We start from the raw sequence: 16,775 nt of genomic DNA on the forward strand, positions 1-16,775 counted from the left end.
AGACCATGGAGACCAAGGAGACTGCGCCTTTCGACTCGCACGTCGAAAGCTCTTCTCGCACATCCCTCGACGGCTTCGATGAGGTGGCCCCCGATGCGATCGGAGGACGCTCCGTCGCTGAGCTGCCCAAGAAGTACTTCACCAGCATTAAGCTCATTGGGTCGGTCGTAGTACGTCCATCAAAGGCATCGCTCGGTGATTGCCCGTACTGACAGCGTCTCACCAGGCCTTCTCTCTCGGATACACTTCAGGGAGCTTGGCCTTTATTATGGTTGCAGGATCTTTGGAATTCATCAACGCAGAAATCGGTAACATGTCTCTCTGTGGTCGAATCAAGGGGTGGATCTGGAAGGCTGACTTCCGGCGCAGGTCCCAGTCCTGATACCATTTGGATCATCCTCGCCATGACCCTAGGACAGGTCACGGCCTTTTTCACCATCGGTCGGCTTGGCGACATCTTTGGACGCCGCTGGTTCTTCATCGGGGCCAACACGCTGGCTTTCGTGGGCTATATTGTTGCCAGTCGCGCGCAGAATATTCCCACTCTGATTGGTGGTGTAATGCGATTATGCTTCCCAGTCGCCGAGGGAGAACCGCAAGCTCACGAGGTCACAGAACATCATCAACGGACTGGGCTCTGGTATCCAGCTGTCCGGCGCCGTGGTGTCGGGAGAACTCGTACCCAACAACCGACGATTCATGTCGTACGCCATTGTCACATGTGTCTTTGCGCCTCTCACATCGGTTGGCCCTGGAATAGGCAAGTCGTTTTGTCGTCCCACCAGCTGGAGGACGGTCCAGATTGCTAATCTCTTGCCGCCCAATAGCGAGGGTCATCTGCGTCAATACCGAGCAGGGTTGGCGGTGGATATACTACATCCTCGCCATCATCAGCTTCCTCGGCGCGCTCATTCAGTTTTTCTGCTACTTTCCACCGAAGTTCGACCAATTGCACAAGCGTGGCAGTAGGAAAGAGACGGTGAAACACCTTGACTATGTCGGCCTGGTGATTCTCGTTGGGAGTGTCACGTCATTGCTCCTGGGCATTTCATGGGGGGGCCAACGATATGGTGCGTCCCCTACGTCTGCGCAAGTATTCGACGAGTAACTACTTGACAACCATGCCTCTAACATGAACTAACTCTCCGTTTTCTTTCCAGCATGGAAGTCTGCGAATGTCATCGCGACCATCGTTGTCGGCGGAGTGGGATTCATTATTCTCATACTCTGGGGTCAGTCACGCATGACGAGAAGCGAGTGGACGCAGTACTGAAAAACTTGGAACAGAACGTTTCGGCAAGCCTCGTCACCCGGTGCTTCCTCTATATCTCTTTGCGAACTGGAACTTCGACTGCCTCACCGCCCTGGCCTGTGTTGGTTCTATGATCTTCTACGCCTCCAGCATCGTCTTGCCGCAGCAGATGGCGATCCTGTACCGACAGAGCCCGTCGGCTACGGGCTGGATCTCGGTAAGTGCCTCTCTTGAAGTCCTCTACGATGACCCTATCAACCCTTCTTGTGGCTGCATGACTGCCTAGTTATCTGGACACGGACATCGGTGAGCGTCGCTGACAGACCTCCAGTGCACCACATCCGCCGGCCTCAATGTAGGCTTCATCCTCGCTGGTGCACTCTCGCACAAGATCAAGCATGTCAAATACCAACTACTGGCGGGCGCGATTTTCCTCACGACCTTTAGCGGGGCGATGAGCGCTGCGGACGGCACGAAACTCGCGGTGCCGATTGTTTTCGTCATCATCGCGGCCATCGCCATCGGTTGGATAGAAGTCCTCGTGGGGAGCGCCGGTCCACTTTGCCTCAATGCCAAAGACATTGGTGTTGCGAATGGTGTTCAGTGGGGGTTGCGGACTCTGATGTCCAGTCTCGCGAGTGAGTGGAATGAATCCCCATGACCTGATATTTCTTTTTTTTTTTGGGAAAAATCCACTGACCATGCCATCAATAGGTTCAATCTATGTGACCATCGTGAGTTTTTGTTGCTCATGCCGATCTTTTCCCCCCCGATGGAGCTCTGTGGCTAATGTATCACTCCAGTTCACCAACCGAGTGACAACGAACATTCCCAAATATGTTGTCCCCGCGGCCCTCAACGCGGACCTCCCGGCAAGCTCGTTACCAAGTTTCCTCCAAGCTTTGACGAGTGGTAACCAGCAGGCCCTGATGAGCGTCCCGGGAGTCACGCTCGACATCATCACCAAAGCATCGGCCGCGGCCCAGACGGCCTACTACAAATCCTTCCAAACCGTCTACTTTGCAAGTATCGCTTTCGGGGGAGCGGCCGTCATAAGCGCGTTGATCATGCGTGGTTGGGTGTTGGATTCCACCTTGACCCTCGAGGTCGCGCGCAAGCTGCAGAAGATTGAGGTTCATGGCGGAGACAAGCCGGCAAAGGACATCGCAGACGTGGAGGAGTCGGGAGCTGGGCCAGATCATGTTCATGTCTAATCGCTGGGAAAAATGCGGCAATTGCTAGAGAGAGAGAGGGAGAGAGGGAGTATAATATAGGGCATATATGTGCTGAACTGTGCGGTATCTGTTAACCATCTCGAGGCCACAGAACTAGCGGCGCTTGACGGGCGTTTTAAGGCGACCACATAGCCTTCTAGTTACGATCTCAGAGGCCGAGTGTTGTAACGGGCGCAGTTCTCGATAGTGGGACTCACGGGAGGTCTTGTACTGCCACTACCTACTGTTTGTGTATCACCGATCAGACAAGGCTTAAACTAGGGTCTTGATAGATGAGACTAATCCAGATATATAAGATATATAATAACCTATTATCTAATACCTACGAGGCTAGGCCAGTGGCAACCCACACCACACACCTACTACATCACTTGCACTCTCACCTGACCTCTAGGTCAAGCGAAGATCAACTCCTTCCATGTGAGTTACACAACATGATGTGCATGTCTTGTGTCAGCTGCGATGGTTCGGGAACCTGCAATGCTACTTAATCTCCAGATGGGCCATGCCATTCCCCTTCTCTCGACTCGCAATCAGAATATCAGCAGAGATACCACGGTGAACGATGTTACAACAGGGATTTGACCACATGAAGAGATTTCCGCCAGTGGCTCGCAGAGGTATAGTGCCTGGAGAGAGTTCTCCTGGACCCCTTGGTGGAGGCAATTGAAGGTACGGAAGCGAGGGCAATTCACATGTCTCGAAGGGTAGTGACATTTGCATATCATCCTCAGCAAGCTGCGCCGACGGAGCTGAATTTCTGGCCGGTCGGAAGGGTAGAGTCATGTTGGATTGGTAGCATCAACCACGAGTCGATGTCCAAGTCGTCCAGACCACCACCTCATGGTACCATTTTGTGCAAGTAAATTCCAGCCATCATCGTCTCCACTCTCGCTCTCCACCACTTTCCACTCAACGTGATGAATAATGCCGACCTGCACATTCCGGTATCGAACTGTCTCCGGTGAGATCTCTTTCTCAGAGATCGACCTGCCCCAGAGAATCTGACCAAGTGTATCCTGACTATCATCAAGGTAGAAAAGGAGCACACCAGTACAAGAATATGGATCCTCGTGGTCCTCATAGGAAAATTTCAACCCGCGAAGGTCATGTAATGGAGCAGCCGAGAGGTACCACCCCCAGGAAGATGTAGGGGCATCACGGAAGGCTGGGAGAGCAGGGAGAGGAGGAATTTGTGCGAGACCATGAGGTACTGACACGGACACAACCCCAAGCTCAGTGACATAATCCCACTTTGACTCCAGCGCGTTATAGTAGATGCCTTGTATAATGCCATCGTCGTTGTTAACGGAATGATAATTGAAAGAGTCTTGATTGATCCGTGAGTAATAGCCAAACGTGCGAACTCGTGACCGAGTTGTCTGAATCTAGGTCAAGGTAAGCGAAAACCCATCTTATCACGGGTTACCAACGTACGATAAGAGCGCACTCCCCATTAGATATAAGTCTCGGACGGCGAATCCAGAGACCTCGGATCTTTTCCCCTGTATTCAGTGGAAAATAGTGTCGCATAACACTTTTCTCTCGGGCATGAGTGTCGCAGGCACTGCAGATCGTACAAGGGTACACCAGGTGATGTACACAAATATCGAGGATCTTGCTGGTTTTGCAATGCACGACAAGCGCGCAGTGTTCAAGAGATAATGAAATATATTTGAAATGAGAGTGCAAAAGGTTCTCACAAGGTGTGGAAAAGAAGTTTGACGCTTTGATCGCTGGCGGATTTGGAGTGTCCCACATGAATCGATCGTAGACACTACCGGGTAATTTAGGGTGTATATCTCGAAGAATAAGACCCTAATGCTGTGTTAGATGGCTTATAGGTGAGGGCCTAGCAACTCACATCCGTGACACCCTCAAAGGCTGCTTCCGAAGAACAGGTTACATTGAAAACGCGATACCACGGGCTGCCATCAGAAGCAATAGTCGATATCACTGGGTCGAAAGTCCGGATATCTCTGACACCAATCTCGTCAAGTGATATCGCTACGCGGCAACTGCCAGTGCGAAGCCGAACCCTCAGCTTTCCGAGACCATCTTGATGATTGCGCCCATTACTGATGGTCGAGATATAGGAGCGCCCGCAAAGAGAGAGTGTTGATCCAAAGAGAATGCCCGAGCAGTCTGTCAGGATGTTGTTTTCGGGCAGCCCTTTACGTGTTCTCTCGATCAGAGTCACGCTTTCCTTTATGGCTAAGAGGCGCATGAGCCCTAGTTTGTCCATAATTTCCAACACAACATCATCAGGAAGTCTTTTGATCATACTTTCTGGAAATTTGTTCCTGAGGAGCAGTAAGGTGCATTCCACTAATAGGTGCTGGTCTAAAGGATATTTGATGTTGTATGATTTCGCCCACCATTCTCTCCGTATTGGCCTTGTAAGCATCCCAAAGGACACCAGGTCATCGGAAGTCGGAATATCGCCATCTGGGCAGATCAATGCAGATATATTCCGACAGGATGAATGACACCAGATTCTAGCCTTTGGTGATTGTGCACAAGATAGACAAATTGACGGGCAGTCGACCACTTCGGTTTTGCGGGAGCCACAGTCAACTGCGAGCGATAAATATCACTAAGAGACCCAATCGAGATGTGCTTCGAAGCTACTTACGTAGCTGTGCTTCCTGGCGCGAGGCTATTGCTTGGTGACACAAAATGCAAATGGCGTTTGTCCAGTGAACAATGTCAACCAAATCGGAAGCCATTTATTCAAGTCATGACTGCTCAAAAGGATTCGAGGATGCCATCGTCGTACGCAAAGGCAAGTATGCGTTTGGCAACATGAGATGAAGAGTGAGAAGGCCAATCAGTCTGACAACCCTTGGTAACTGCCCCTGCTGCCTATTCCCTCCTAAGACGGAGTAGGAGAGTGGAGAAGTAAAGTCTTGGCATGTATAGTCACGTGAACGTCTCACTGACCTCTTGACCGATTTGTCTTGCATTCCTCCAACAGTGCCTAACATCCTTTGCTTGTTTCCAGACCTGCAATGATAATGCTTTGATCTCTGTGAACGAGGACGGTCTGTCCTGCAGGTTCATCCCCTCTCTGAGCTTTCCCAAGATCTGTCAACATGGTAAGCCACCACACTGGTCCTTGCAAAGTTAGACTGCTAACCTTCTGTCAAAGGCTGCTGCTACAGCCCATGCCTTCGAGCGACAAGTCGCCGATATTCAAATATCGAAATCGTACGTCCCCTCCAATCGATCGTTCCTCTGCCCTATAGGATGTATTTTGACAAAATGGGAATCTCTCTGAAACTTCTTGAAGAGACTGTAAATATTTTGCTTTCTGAAAAAAAAAATCACCAAGATTCAATACAGAGACACGCATACACTGAAGTGATATTGGCTGACCATGGTCACCCTGCAGTGATGTCAACAATCTGGTCATGGACTACCTGATCACCGAAGGCTATCCATCAGCAGCGGAAAAGTTTGCCGCCGAAGCCAACATTCAGCCTAGGACTGATTTCAGCTATATTCAAGAGAGGGTCCAGATTCGTGAATCAATACACCGTGGAGATTTACAGGCAGCTATCGAGCTTATAAACGACCTCAATCCAGAAGTGAGTCTCGTCCCGTCTTCCTGCTTGCACCCTTCATGATTAGATTTGTTTTCATGCACCACTCATAGCCTTCGGGCAGAGATGAGAGCCAAAACACCTTCAGTCCTCAGTATGATTTATTGGGCACAAACTTCCTTCTTACACACAACGTTGCGTCTATCTCCATTCTAACCTGGTAAAAATAGCTCTTGGATACCGACAAAAAGCTTCACTTCTCTCTTCTCCGGCTCCAACTCGTCGAGCTGATCCGCCAAAGCTTCACTTCCTCAGATCCTAGCTTGGTGGGCAAAGCCATAGAATTTGCTCAAAACAACCTTGCACCCTACGCCCCATTAGATGCACAATATAAAACAGACCTCGAAAGGGCCATGGCACTTCTGATCGTCCCCAAAGAATCATGGACTCTAGCCGCTGTATCGGGATCATCTGGCGCAGTGACCTCACAAATTCAAAACGATTTCGGTGCTCTGGCAGAGTTGGTTGACCCTTCATTAAGACGCAAAGTTGCAAAGGACGTCAACGAAGCAATCCTGCAGTCGCAAGATCAAAGAAGAGAGGCCAATATCAGATATCTTGTGCGAGCTCGCGCATGGGCGGAAAAACTTGCTCGCGAAAAGAAGAAAATCGACCTACCTGAAAACCTCACTCTGGGACTGGATGACGAAGGGGCTTCCGGCCGTAGTCAAAACGGCCACAATGGTGACACAGAAATGACAGAAAACGGGTCCGAAGACAACGCCGCAAGTGGCGATGCTGATTTGGCCCGATACACAAACATCCCGTCATGAACATTGTCTCGGCAGTACGGCAAGGTCTATATCAGACGTGTCCAAGGCATTTCAGGAAAAGATTTATCTCGGCTGCAGCTCGAGAGTTTATGGCATCAAGAACCTCATACAACGCAAACCAAAAGGGCCGTGCCATCGACCCAGCAAGATCCAAAGCGCCAATGCCTCGATTGATCTCGTATGTCTCCCATCCCGCAGTGTTGCCCCAGCGCCACGCTAATATACAGTCACAAAGGCCGGCTCTACCAGTTCCATGTCCGACTGCTAGCGGTAAAGACAGGAGGTTTCCAGTTGAGTCTGCTAGGATCAATCCTTCTGATCCCTTTGGCTTTCTCTTTCTCCCGCCGCTTTTCCTGCCACTCGAGTAGTTCATCCCTCACAACGATGATCCATGCACCCTTGTGATAACGCAGGAGCTTCAGCACCTCGAGTTGTTCGTGGACGTCCTTCTCAGTCATGGCTGTTTGACTCGCTATCTCAGCGATGCTCGTCGAGTACTGCGACGAAGGCCCGGTGAAGCCTAGAGACGAGTGCGGATGCAGCTGTTCCGAAGTTGGTGTGTGAGAGGCTGATCCCGGGGGAGGCAGCCGCACAGGGTCAGAAAGAAGCTCAATCAGCACTTCTTTCCAGTACTGTCTGTAACCCAACAAGCCAAGGTCCGACAGGGGTTTTTCAGGCGACCCCAGCTTTCCTTCACGTTTGCTCAACTCATATGAGAAAGCAATAAGCAATCTTCCCAAGCCTTGTCGCTGATACTGCGGCAGGGTAAGAATACAAGCGACGTTGTACCCTTCCGCCGACTCCTTCTCTTTGCTGAAATATCCGACAAGATGGCAACCGTATTCGTCCCGGGTGACCATACAGTAGAACAAGAAAGGGTCGACGTCGTAGTATAACGTCTTATGATCCAGGAACAGTTTTGACAGCAGACAGAGGTTTCTACACCACGTGCGCTGCCGTCGACCGTCGACCTCGAAGAAACTCACAAAGTCATCGCGATAGATCTCGTTACCCGGCGGATGGCGCAATTCGCATTTTGTGCGGTGCCTCTCGAATGATTTCTTGGAGGAAAAGTAGGACAGGCAGAACTCATCAATATACACCATGTCCGCGTCGCTGAACTCCTGGGGATAGGGAGAGAAGTACCACGGTTCAATGATGTGCTTGCCCATTTGAATCTTGTTCAAGTTGCGCACGAGATGCAGTTGGGCGTGATTTTGAACCATGGAGCCACCGGTGCGAAGCTTCTCGATCTCCTCCTCCGGTTCCATGATTGGCGCTACCTTCTCCTCTGTCTTTGTGACATCGGGCATTTCCACGTCGACTCCGCCCGCTGTGCCGTCTTCATTCCCGAGCGTTGGTAGAGGCGTGCCTTCTTTGGTGATTACTAGTGAGGCATCCCCATCAGGCGCAAGTCCTTCGTCGCGGTTTTCTTTGCCGCCTGCTTTGGAGGGTATGGGTCGTTTTCGGTCATTGCCTGCCTTGGAGCTGAGGAGATCAGGTGTTGCAGAACTGGCGCGCGAATCTGTCCTTGGACGGCCTGCCTTTGTGGTGATGGACTTTGACGTGGCGGCTTTTGATGGCGGGCCTTTCGTGGTCACGGTAGTCTTCTTCTTCTCAGGCTTTTCGGGGACGGGCCATTCGACCTCTTGAGAGAGGTCGATACGCTCGGCTGTGACCCATTCTGTGATGTGTCAGAGAGTTCCTTTAGAGAGTGCAACCTCTGCAATGCCTACCATCGAGACGCTTGTTGAACTCGACATAATGTACGCTGCCAGGAGGTTAGTTCTGAGCCTTAGTCCCTTGTTTCAGACCAGACGCAGACATACTAGAAAGTCAGAGCACCATTTCTCTGCTTGATAGACAAGATCTCCGCTTTTCTAGGCTCTCCATTCTGCCCGCCAACAAGTCAGTAACATGTTCGCGCCCCGTCAAGAAAATCTCAAAGTCACGTGGTCATGAATCGTGAAGTTGAAGAAACTGACCTTTTCAACGAACGCCTTGACGCCAATCCTACGGGGATGGTTTCAGTATGACTTCTGCATCCAGAGACAGACAGATTCATCAGATCTGTCAAAATTTTTCGGACTTACTGCAACTGGGTGAGCGTGGCGAAGCCCTTCTCGACGGGTTCAGGTGTGCTGTTGGAATCCTGACTGCCGTCTCCGCCGGCCATGGTGATGGTACGGATGGTGCGACAAAATTTATCGAAGGAATCGCGGTTTGACGATGGTTTGGTGGAGTGGTGATGAGAGAAAGACGGTTGTTCGTGGGCGGGTTGTTATGTAGGCTGGCAGGTGAAGATGGGGGGGACAAGTTTTGGAGGGGAGACTTGGCTTGAATAGGCGCAAAGGTCTTTGGGTTTGCAGCCTGCTCGGCCTGTGGAGGCGTAACCGCCCGCCTAGAGGGGGCGTCTGCAGGCAGTACTCGAGGGTGCAGACAGGCGCCTCCGAGAGACACATCAACACCCACCTGAGAACCATACACAGGCATGTCAAGCACTTACTCCAGGTATCTACAGTACATATCTAGGTATGCCTAGTTACTCTAGGTGTGCTAGCTTACTGACTGCCTGCCAAACGTAGAGATAACGAGGTGGCAAGGGCTCGTGCTTGAATATTTGATGGCCATATGGTCTATCAATCATCAGGGCATTTGATATCATTCATCTAATGTCATCCAGTCATCCTTAAACCGCCGTCTTAATCTTCATCCATGGATTCCCAACCATCTTGCACCCCTTCTCCAGCCTCCTCCTCTCCCTCTTCATCTTCGCTCTCGTCGTCACTCAGATTTGCGCCAACCAATCTCTCTTTGCCGTCCGTCTCTGGCAATTGGACTCTGCCAGCAAAAACCTTTCTCACGCTCGGATTGGTACTGATGTCCCATACTTGCAGCCGCCCCTTGCTTCCCGCCACTGATAGCCTGAAGGCAACCTCAGGATCTGGGGCAAACTGCGCCGAGAATATCCGCCCAACATCAAGATTCCTCGAAATAACCATTGAGGGTTTGTTGTTCTCGACGTTCCATATCTTGACCATCTTGTCCTCTGATCCTGTCACCAGAAGGCCGGGTACCGAAGGGCTAATGTCAAATGCACTGACAGGCCCGTCGTGCGCCTGTAATGTCCATACAGGTTTGCTCGGCTTGTCGTGAGATGTGGGAACGGTACGGGCATCAAAGTAGTGGACGGTGCCGGCTTCGGTCGTGACGAAGAAGAAGTTAGGATCATGGATGTCCCATTTCACTTTCTCGACGTCTGCCTCGACAACCCATTTCGGAGCCGCGGCATCGGGAGCTCTCATATCCGTGGCAACGACGGTCCGATCGTAGCTCCCACTCAAGAGGATAGTTGACTCGGTTGGATGCCAGTCCAAGGCGCACACCTTGCCGCTGTGCATTGTGTATGATTTGGCACATTTGCCGGTTTTCAAGTCCCACAGTTTCACAGTCTTGTCTGCTGATGCCGAAGCAAGCAGATTTCGATGATGCCGATTTGCAGCCAAGGCCAACACCGCATCGACATGGTAGTCATCATTGACCTTTGCCTTCTTTTTCTTCTTTTTCGATTTCTTCTTGCTTTTTGAGCTTTCTCCGCTGGGCTCTGGATCCTCCGGGTGCTCTTGTGGCTCTTGACCTAGTATGGCATTAGGATACATACTATCGACAACATCGAGATCCCAAATCTCTATCTCTGGGTTCATGGTCCCGATTGCCACAAAGTTCCCGTCTGACCTCGTTTCCGCGTCTTTACCCACAGGGACGTTGACCCATTCAACACACAGAGGCACAGCAGGCAGCATGATGTCGTGGTGGACGTATAGATTGTCGGCTTCATCTTCGTACACGAAGACTTCTAGTTGCGCAACCTCGTCTTCTACCTTAGCCGCCAGTATTAAGTTGTCCGTAGGCAATATCTGCAACTCTTCTCTTTCATCTTCCGACTCTTCTTCTCCCTCTGGCAACACAATGTATGGATCCTCCTCATGTGGCGCATGGTAAGCTAATGAGCCGACGTTGCCAAACATGGAGAATTTCTGGCCTTGTTCGTCGACAGGATCGTTGTCATAATCGTCAAGGTTATATTCTCGTAGGTCATCAGCGTCGGTCGTAGTTTGTTTAGCTGTGTCTGCGGCTTCTCCTGTGGGCACTCCAGCATCTGAGTCCTCGTCTTCCGACGCATCATCTGCCTTGGGATTTTGCGCGTCCAGAAGATCCTGCTGCGCATCTTCCAGTTGAAGGCGGGCAAGTTTAGAGATGCGGCTCAGCTCTGCTTCGTCGACATTGTATTTGGTGGGAAACTGAGCAGCAGCCCCTCTCCTCACCCACGTGGTAGCAAGTGTCATCGACATTCTGCACCGATCTGTTGTTGCGCAAAGCGACTTGCAATTTCAGTCACATATGTAGGATGGTTGTGTCCTGCAATATTTTTGGCGGCATGCAGAAAAGAGCGGCAGAATCCACGAACTTTTGGGCGGTGAAGTTAGTGTCTTCATGCAAGGCTGGGATGGATGCGCAAGGCTTGCAGCTGCAGCTTGGCGAGATCTACAACTCGGCCGCGGAACATCCATTTACATTTTGCTCTTCCAGTTGCACCCTGACTAGACTCGCACTTGTCATCACGAGGCAGATGTGGGCGTGGCTCGAACCGCATGATCTATACTGGAGACGAGTCTCTACAAAAATGCATTCACATCTACATACAAAAGATAACATCGGTACGTGGCAAATCAAGCTGGTCTTGAGTCGCATGATACTTCATTGAACTGGAGAGATCAGCCTCGCAGCAACCCCCTTTGCTCTACTTTCTTCCGTCGCACCATCCGTCGCTCAGCGTCCGATCAAATCAACCCATGAAAGGTATTCTGACTTTCTACAGGGTGCGAGGAGATTATGAACGCCCTTGACGAGTGCCACGCCCGCGGCTTCCTCTACAAGGCCATAGGTGGCTGCAACGACATTAAGCGGGAGGTGAACAAATGTTTGTCTGGGGAACGGACGAAGAAAAGCAAGAAAAACCGAGAGACAGCCCTGGAGCGGCGGGCGAGGATTGAATCTGTGTGGGCGAAGTTCGACGAGGGCGACTATTCGGCCCTGGAACAATTCACGAAATCGAAATAAGTCGACGAACATTCTGACCTGTTGTTCACATTCACGGTTGTTTCAAAAGGGCATCCCATGGCGTTCTTGCTTCTATACTCCAAAAAGTGTGCGCCCTGGTATCGGGCGCAACGGCAGGCACAGGGAAAAGATATTTCTCTCAACTCTTCACACCATATTCCGACTCTCTCTGCTTTATTGCTAGATACATCGACAACGTCCGTTACCTGATCCACGTTCGCGGAACTTACTTCTTCAGTGGGATCGCAGTCGAGGATGCCTACAAAGCAGAAGATGGCTGCGGTGCTTCCACGCTAATCTGTCCTGGTCTCGCAACAACAGCCTATATAGGCAGAGCGAGGTTTCAGGGGCTCCTAGCACTAACCTGGCCTCCATTTCCCCTTCTGTGCGTTCACTTGCGTCCCATTGGAGTTGAACACGCATATCCGTCCAGACGATGATTTTCCGAAACGAACCTGGCACTGGTCCGAGAGAGCTTGTAAGAAGTGCGAAAATGGGAGATACCATATTTGATGTAATGTTCGTTCTGGAAGGCGAGATGCTGGCGGTTTGTTTGCACATTTATGGGCTCAGATCGTTTGCGCCATTTTGGTAGATTTCCCTGCCCAGTCGAAACTGCTGTAATCTCGGACGACGTTCTTGGTATATACTTGTTTCACATGGAGGACATGACGGACGTGAGTGACAGGCTGGTGGGCGCAGGGGTCTACCTTGTAATTGCCCAAATCCACGTGACACTTCCCAAAGTGGTGAGACGATGGGCTCCACTCTGCGGTCTTCGCTCAGTGTCTTGACGTTTACTCCGTGCGCCGTTGAGAGAGATCTGCCTGCGTCTGCTCTTACCTGGTTGAGCCTTTGGCGTATTTGACAAACGTCTGTATATACACGTCAGTAATTCATAACCAGGAGGCCCTATTTAACTAGCATTTTCACACATCCTTCACACCGGAAGCAGTCGAAATCGAGTCCCTCTCCCACCGGTGGCTTCGAGACACATGTCTCAGGCTTACCGTCCCGCAAATGTGGCATTATGACCAGCGGAGAAGATAAAAAGGAGGAAAACACCGATAGCAATTCTTCTGTGCAACAGCTCTCGAGTCACGAGTCGACTCCTGCCGCAGCTGCTGCCGAACCCGAGCTCGATGACTTTGGCTTGCCCAAAAGACCGGTGAGGGTCAACCAACCCACAGACTCGGACGATAGTAGTGATGATGATCACGATACATTCCATGATGCCGAGGTGCCTGCGGACAAAACGGGCACAAGCGAGGGGGACACCAAAGAGGTTATTGGCGAGTCGCAGCAGAAAGCGGAAGAGCATCCAGGATTAGTGGACAAAAGCAACCAGCAATCGTGTCCTCCGGAGGCGCCTACAAAATCAGATGGAACCGCAATAGGTACGGAGATGAAGGATAGCAAGAAAGATCAAGCTATTGGAGAAGAACAGAGTCTCGAGACAAAATCTGCAGACAGCATTCCACCGCTAGACACAGCATTGAAGTCCGACACGAAGCAGGACGAACAATCAGCTGATAGTGCAATATCTCCGTCTGCATCTCGAATATCTGGCACCGTCATCCCGAAGCGGAATTCACGATCCAATGCTGCCACAGCCTCCGAATGGTCCCATCAAAGGCAAATTGCGGCCGCGAACCGATCGGACGACGAAGATGAGGAGGAGGAATGGCAGCCAATGCCGGCCATCGATGAGTTTGATATCTTTGATGATAATGGACGTCTCGTGGCGAAAGGTCACAGGGAAACCGAGAAAGAGGCAAATCCTTACGCGGGCATTGGCGGTGCTGGGAAAGGTTATACTAGGGTTCAGCTTGATGAAGATGCACAATCAGCTACAAGTCTAGACGAAGACACGAACTACCTTTTTCGAAATGGCCAAAAGGCGGAAGACACGGAAAACAAGGATGACGAGGATGATGATGAGCAGCGGGATGCTCTCAGTCAACTGCAGGCGACCAAAGACCTCCTGACGGAGGGCCAGCGGATAGCCTACGTCGGCGTGGTCCGTTTGACAATTCACAAAATGTTTTCAGCACTGGGAGACCTGGAAAGACCAAAATCTGTGCGGAAAGAACTGATGAGGTCTCTGGAGAACATGGATATGTGGGGCCAAAAGATGATGGTTCGGTTGTACTCTCATATGGACATCAACCAGGCGGAGCAGATAATGATCGAACAGCTCGCCGAACATGGGGTGCAGCCTTCTGACCTCGTTGCTCCTCTCATGCTGAATGCGAAAGTGAAGAATCCAATGGCCGACGAGACTGCAACCGAGACTTCGAAGCCAGACAGCTCACGAAATAGAGATTCGATGACTTCTGCCGCCTCCTCGAAAGGGGACGCTGTTCCTTTGAAAGAGGTGAAGGAGGGCGAAGATGTCCCTGAAGTCCACGGTCCGGAAGACATGCCTCACACCAAGGAGATCGAGCTCGATTTGCGGTGGACTGTCTTATGTGACTTGTTTCTGGTTCTGATTTCGGACGGTCAGTACGACTCTCGATCGAGACGATTACTTGAAAGGGTTGGCTCGACAATGGATATTAGCTGGACACAGATATGTCGTTTTGAGAAAAGGGTGATTGATGCCCTGGAAATGCAAGAAGAGGAAGCCAAAGAGAACTGGGATGAATCCGAACACATGGAAAAAAGACGTAAACGTGCACTCAAAAAGAAATACATGGTCATGGGTCTTGCAACTGTTGGCGGCGGGCTTGTCATTGGTCTGTCTGCAGGTTTACTCGCACCCTTCATTGGCGCAGGTCTGGCAGCTGGTTTCACGACCATTGGTGTCACCGGTACCGCAGGTTTTCTCGGAGGGGTGGGTGGAGCGGCCTTGATCACTTCTGCTGCCACAGCTGCTGGTGGCACGATTGCGGTTCGAGCTGCGGATCGACGGACTGGCAGCGTCAAGACGTTTGAATACCGACCGCTGCACAACAATAAACGGTTGAACCTTATATTGACGATTTCTGGCTGGATGACTGGCAAAGTTGACGACGTGCGGCTGCCTTATAGCACAGTTGATCCTATCATGGGCGACATCTACTCGTTGCTTTGGGAGCCAGAAATGCTTCAGTCGATGGGTGACACTATCAATATCCTTGCCACTGAAGCTTTGACCCAAACTGTGCAACAAGTTCTTGGGAGCACGATATTAATCACCCTCATGGCATCAATACAGCTGCCAATTGTGCTTTCTAAACTGGCCTACCTCATCGACAATCCCTGGAGTGTATCCCTCGACCGAGCCACGGCTGCAGGTCTAATCTTGGCCGACTCATTGATCGACAGGCACCTTGGTCAGAGACCAATCACGCTGCTAGGCTTCTCTCTCGGTTCAAGAGTCATCTTCTCCTGTCTGAAGGAGCTGTCGAACCGTGGAGCATACGGCTTAGTCCAGAATGTCTACATGTTCGGGTCGCCTGTCGTTGTCAGCAAAGATGACTACTTACGTGCTCGGTCTGTTGTATCGGGGAGGTTCTTGAATGGATACGCTTCCAACGACTGGATTCTTGGATACTTGTTTCGGATGACGTCGGGCGGTATCATGCGAGTTGCTGGCCTTGCACCCGTCGAAGGAATTCCAGGAGTGGAGAATATTAACGTGAGCACATGGGTTAAGGGCCACATGGCTTATCGTGCTGCTATGCCACGGCTCCTACGAGAAGTTGGATGGGAAGTCGAGAGCGACGAATTTACCGAGATCGAAGATCCAGATCCCGAGAATCACGCGCAGCGGCAGCGAGAACTCATCATGGAGATCGACGAGGCCAGAAAGAAAGCTGAAGAGAAACCCGACAAGAAACGTTTCGGCATCTTCAAACGAGGGAAACTAGCCGAGAAAAAGGGTTGGGAGAGATACAATGCCAACGACGCCAGCCACAAGCGGAACGCCAGTACCTCTTCTACCGAGCCTGGTGCTAACGGTGATATCAATGTCTTGTTTGACGTCGATGCAATCCGAAGAGAATTAGCGAGCGAAATGATCGAAGTCAGAGAGTTGGACAGCACCCTTCCGCCCATGCAAATAATGTCCGTCAAGGACGGGGAAAAACACGTTGAATACTTGCGCCTCCCACCTGGAATGAAGCCCGAGGAGGTTGCGAGGCTGAATCTCCCGCCACGTCCGGACGAGATTGACGTCTCTTTCGCGCCTGTTCAGCAGCCTACTCCAATTCGCCCTGCAAGGTCGTCATCTTTGCGACCCGCGTCTATAGCAAGCCCTCAACGGTCTCCTCGTATAAGCCCCCAAAGATCTCCTCAACGATCTCCGGACCCGAACAGGCGGTTGTCCTACGCCTATTCAGAGCCAAGGGATCTAGCCAGTCCACCGCCAGCTCTCAGTGCTACGCCTTCTGCTTCTCCTCGACCGGAGGCTTACCACGCTCCTACGGACGCCGTTCGACCGGATCTCAAACCGCGTGTGACCGACTCTGCTATACCAAGTTGGGGTCGCCCATCGACACCATTTGACGATGGAGTTGCTCCGCCAGTACCGAAGCTAGATTTGGAACGCAATGCCTGGGCTGATGACGATGACGAGTTTGGGCATAACCGTGGCGAGATCAGTATGACGTTCGAATAAAGTACCAATAGACTCGACCACGGTACAAAACAAGGAACGGCTTTTATTGCATAGCGAGGCGCCGGATAAGGGGGTTATCTCGAATGGTCTCAAGGTATAGGACCCAAAAGAGGGGCACAGTACGCATTATCATTGATGCAGCACCTCGTTGGCTTTTTGCAGAATGCTCAGATATTAATTTCCCTC

General features: G+C 51.2%; 5 protein-coding genes across 5 annotated transcripts; 3 read left to right on the plus strand and 2 right to left on the minus strand.

Moving 5' to 3' along the window:
* Positions 1-5: 5 nt before the first annotated feature.
* On the plus strand, positions 6-2,466 carry AYO21_00815 (hypothetical protein; the record flags this gene model as incomplete). Its single annotated transcript, XM_022650802.1, has 10 exons — positions 6-170; positions 227-308; positions 370-557; positions 616-772; positions 828-1,070; positions 1,161-1,232; positions 1,288-1,469; positions 1,584-1,890; positions 1,967-1,986; positions 2,056-2,466. The coding sequence occupies 10 exons, from the start codon at positions 6-8 to the stop codon at positions 2,464-2,466; spliced, it is 1,827 nt and encodes a 608-aa protein (XP_022516805.1).
* Positions 2,467-5,582: 3,116 nt separating this feature from the next.
* On the plus strand, positions 5,583-6,865 carry AYO21_00816 (hypothetical protein; the record flags this gene model as incomplete). Its single annotated transcript, XM_022650803.1, has 4 exons — positions 5,583-5,585; positions 5,639-5,697; positions 5,882-6,077; positions 6,263-6,865. 4 exons carry the CDS (start codon positions 5,583-5,585, stop codon positions 6,863-6,865), a joined length of 861 nt encoding a protein of 286 aa, XP_022516806.1.
* A 242-nt stretch (positions 6,866-7,107) lies between these two features.
* On the minus strand, positions 7,108-9,041 carry AYO21_00817 (hypothetical protein; the record flags this gene model as incomplete). The annotated part of the gene is made up of 5 exons (XM_022650804.1): positions 7,108-8,549; positions 8,602-8,636; positions 8,695-8,759; positions 8,818-8,878; positions 8,959-9,041. The coding sequence occupies 5 exons, from the start codon at positions 9,039-9,041 to the stop codon at positions 7,108-7,110; spliced, it is 1,686 nt and encodes a 561-aa protein (XP_022516807.1).
* Positions 9,042-9,567: 526 nt separating this feature from the next.
* AYO21_00818 (hypothetical protein) lies at positions 9,568-11,217 on the minus strand (the record flags this gene model as incomplete). Its single annotated transcript, XM_022650805.1, has 1 exon — positions 9,568-11,217. The coding sequence occupies one exon, from the start codon at positions 11,215-11,217 to the stop codon at positions 9,568-9,570; it is 1,650 nt and encodes a 549-aa protein (XP_022516808.1).
* A 1,799-nt stretch (positions 11,218-13,016) lies between these two features.
* On the plus strand, positions 13,017-16,589 carry AYO21_00819 (hypothetical protein; the record flags this gene model as incomplete). The annotated part of the gene is made up of 1 exon (XM_022650806.1): positions 13,017-16,589. The coding sequence occupies one exon, from the start codon at positions 13,017-13,019 to the stop codon at positions 16,587-16,589; it is 3,573 nt and encodes a 1,190-aa protein (XP_022516809.1).
* Positions 16,590-16,775: the final 186 nt, after the last annotated feature.

Source organism: Fonsecaea monophora, assembly GCF_001642475.1.
Source record: "Fonsecaea monophora strain CBS 269.37 chromosome Unknown Scaff3, whole genome shotgun sequence".
In the NCBI taxonomy this organism is placed as follows: domain Eukaryota; kingdom Fungi; phylum Ascomycota; class Eurotiomycetes; order Chaetothyriales; family Herpotrichiellaceae; genus Fonsecaea; species Fonsecaea monophora.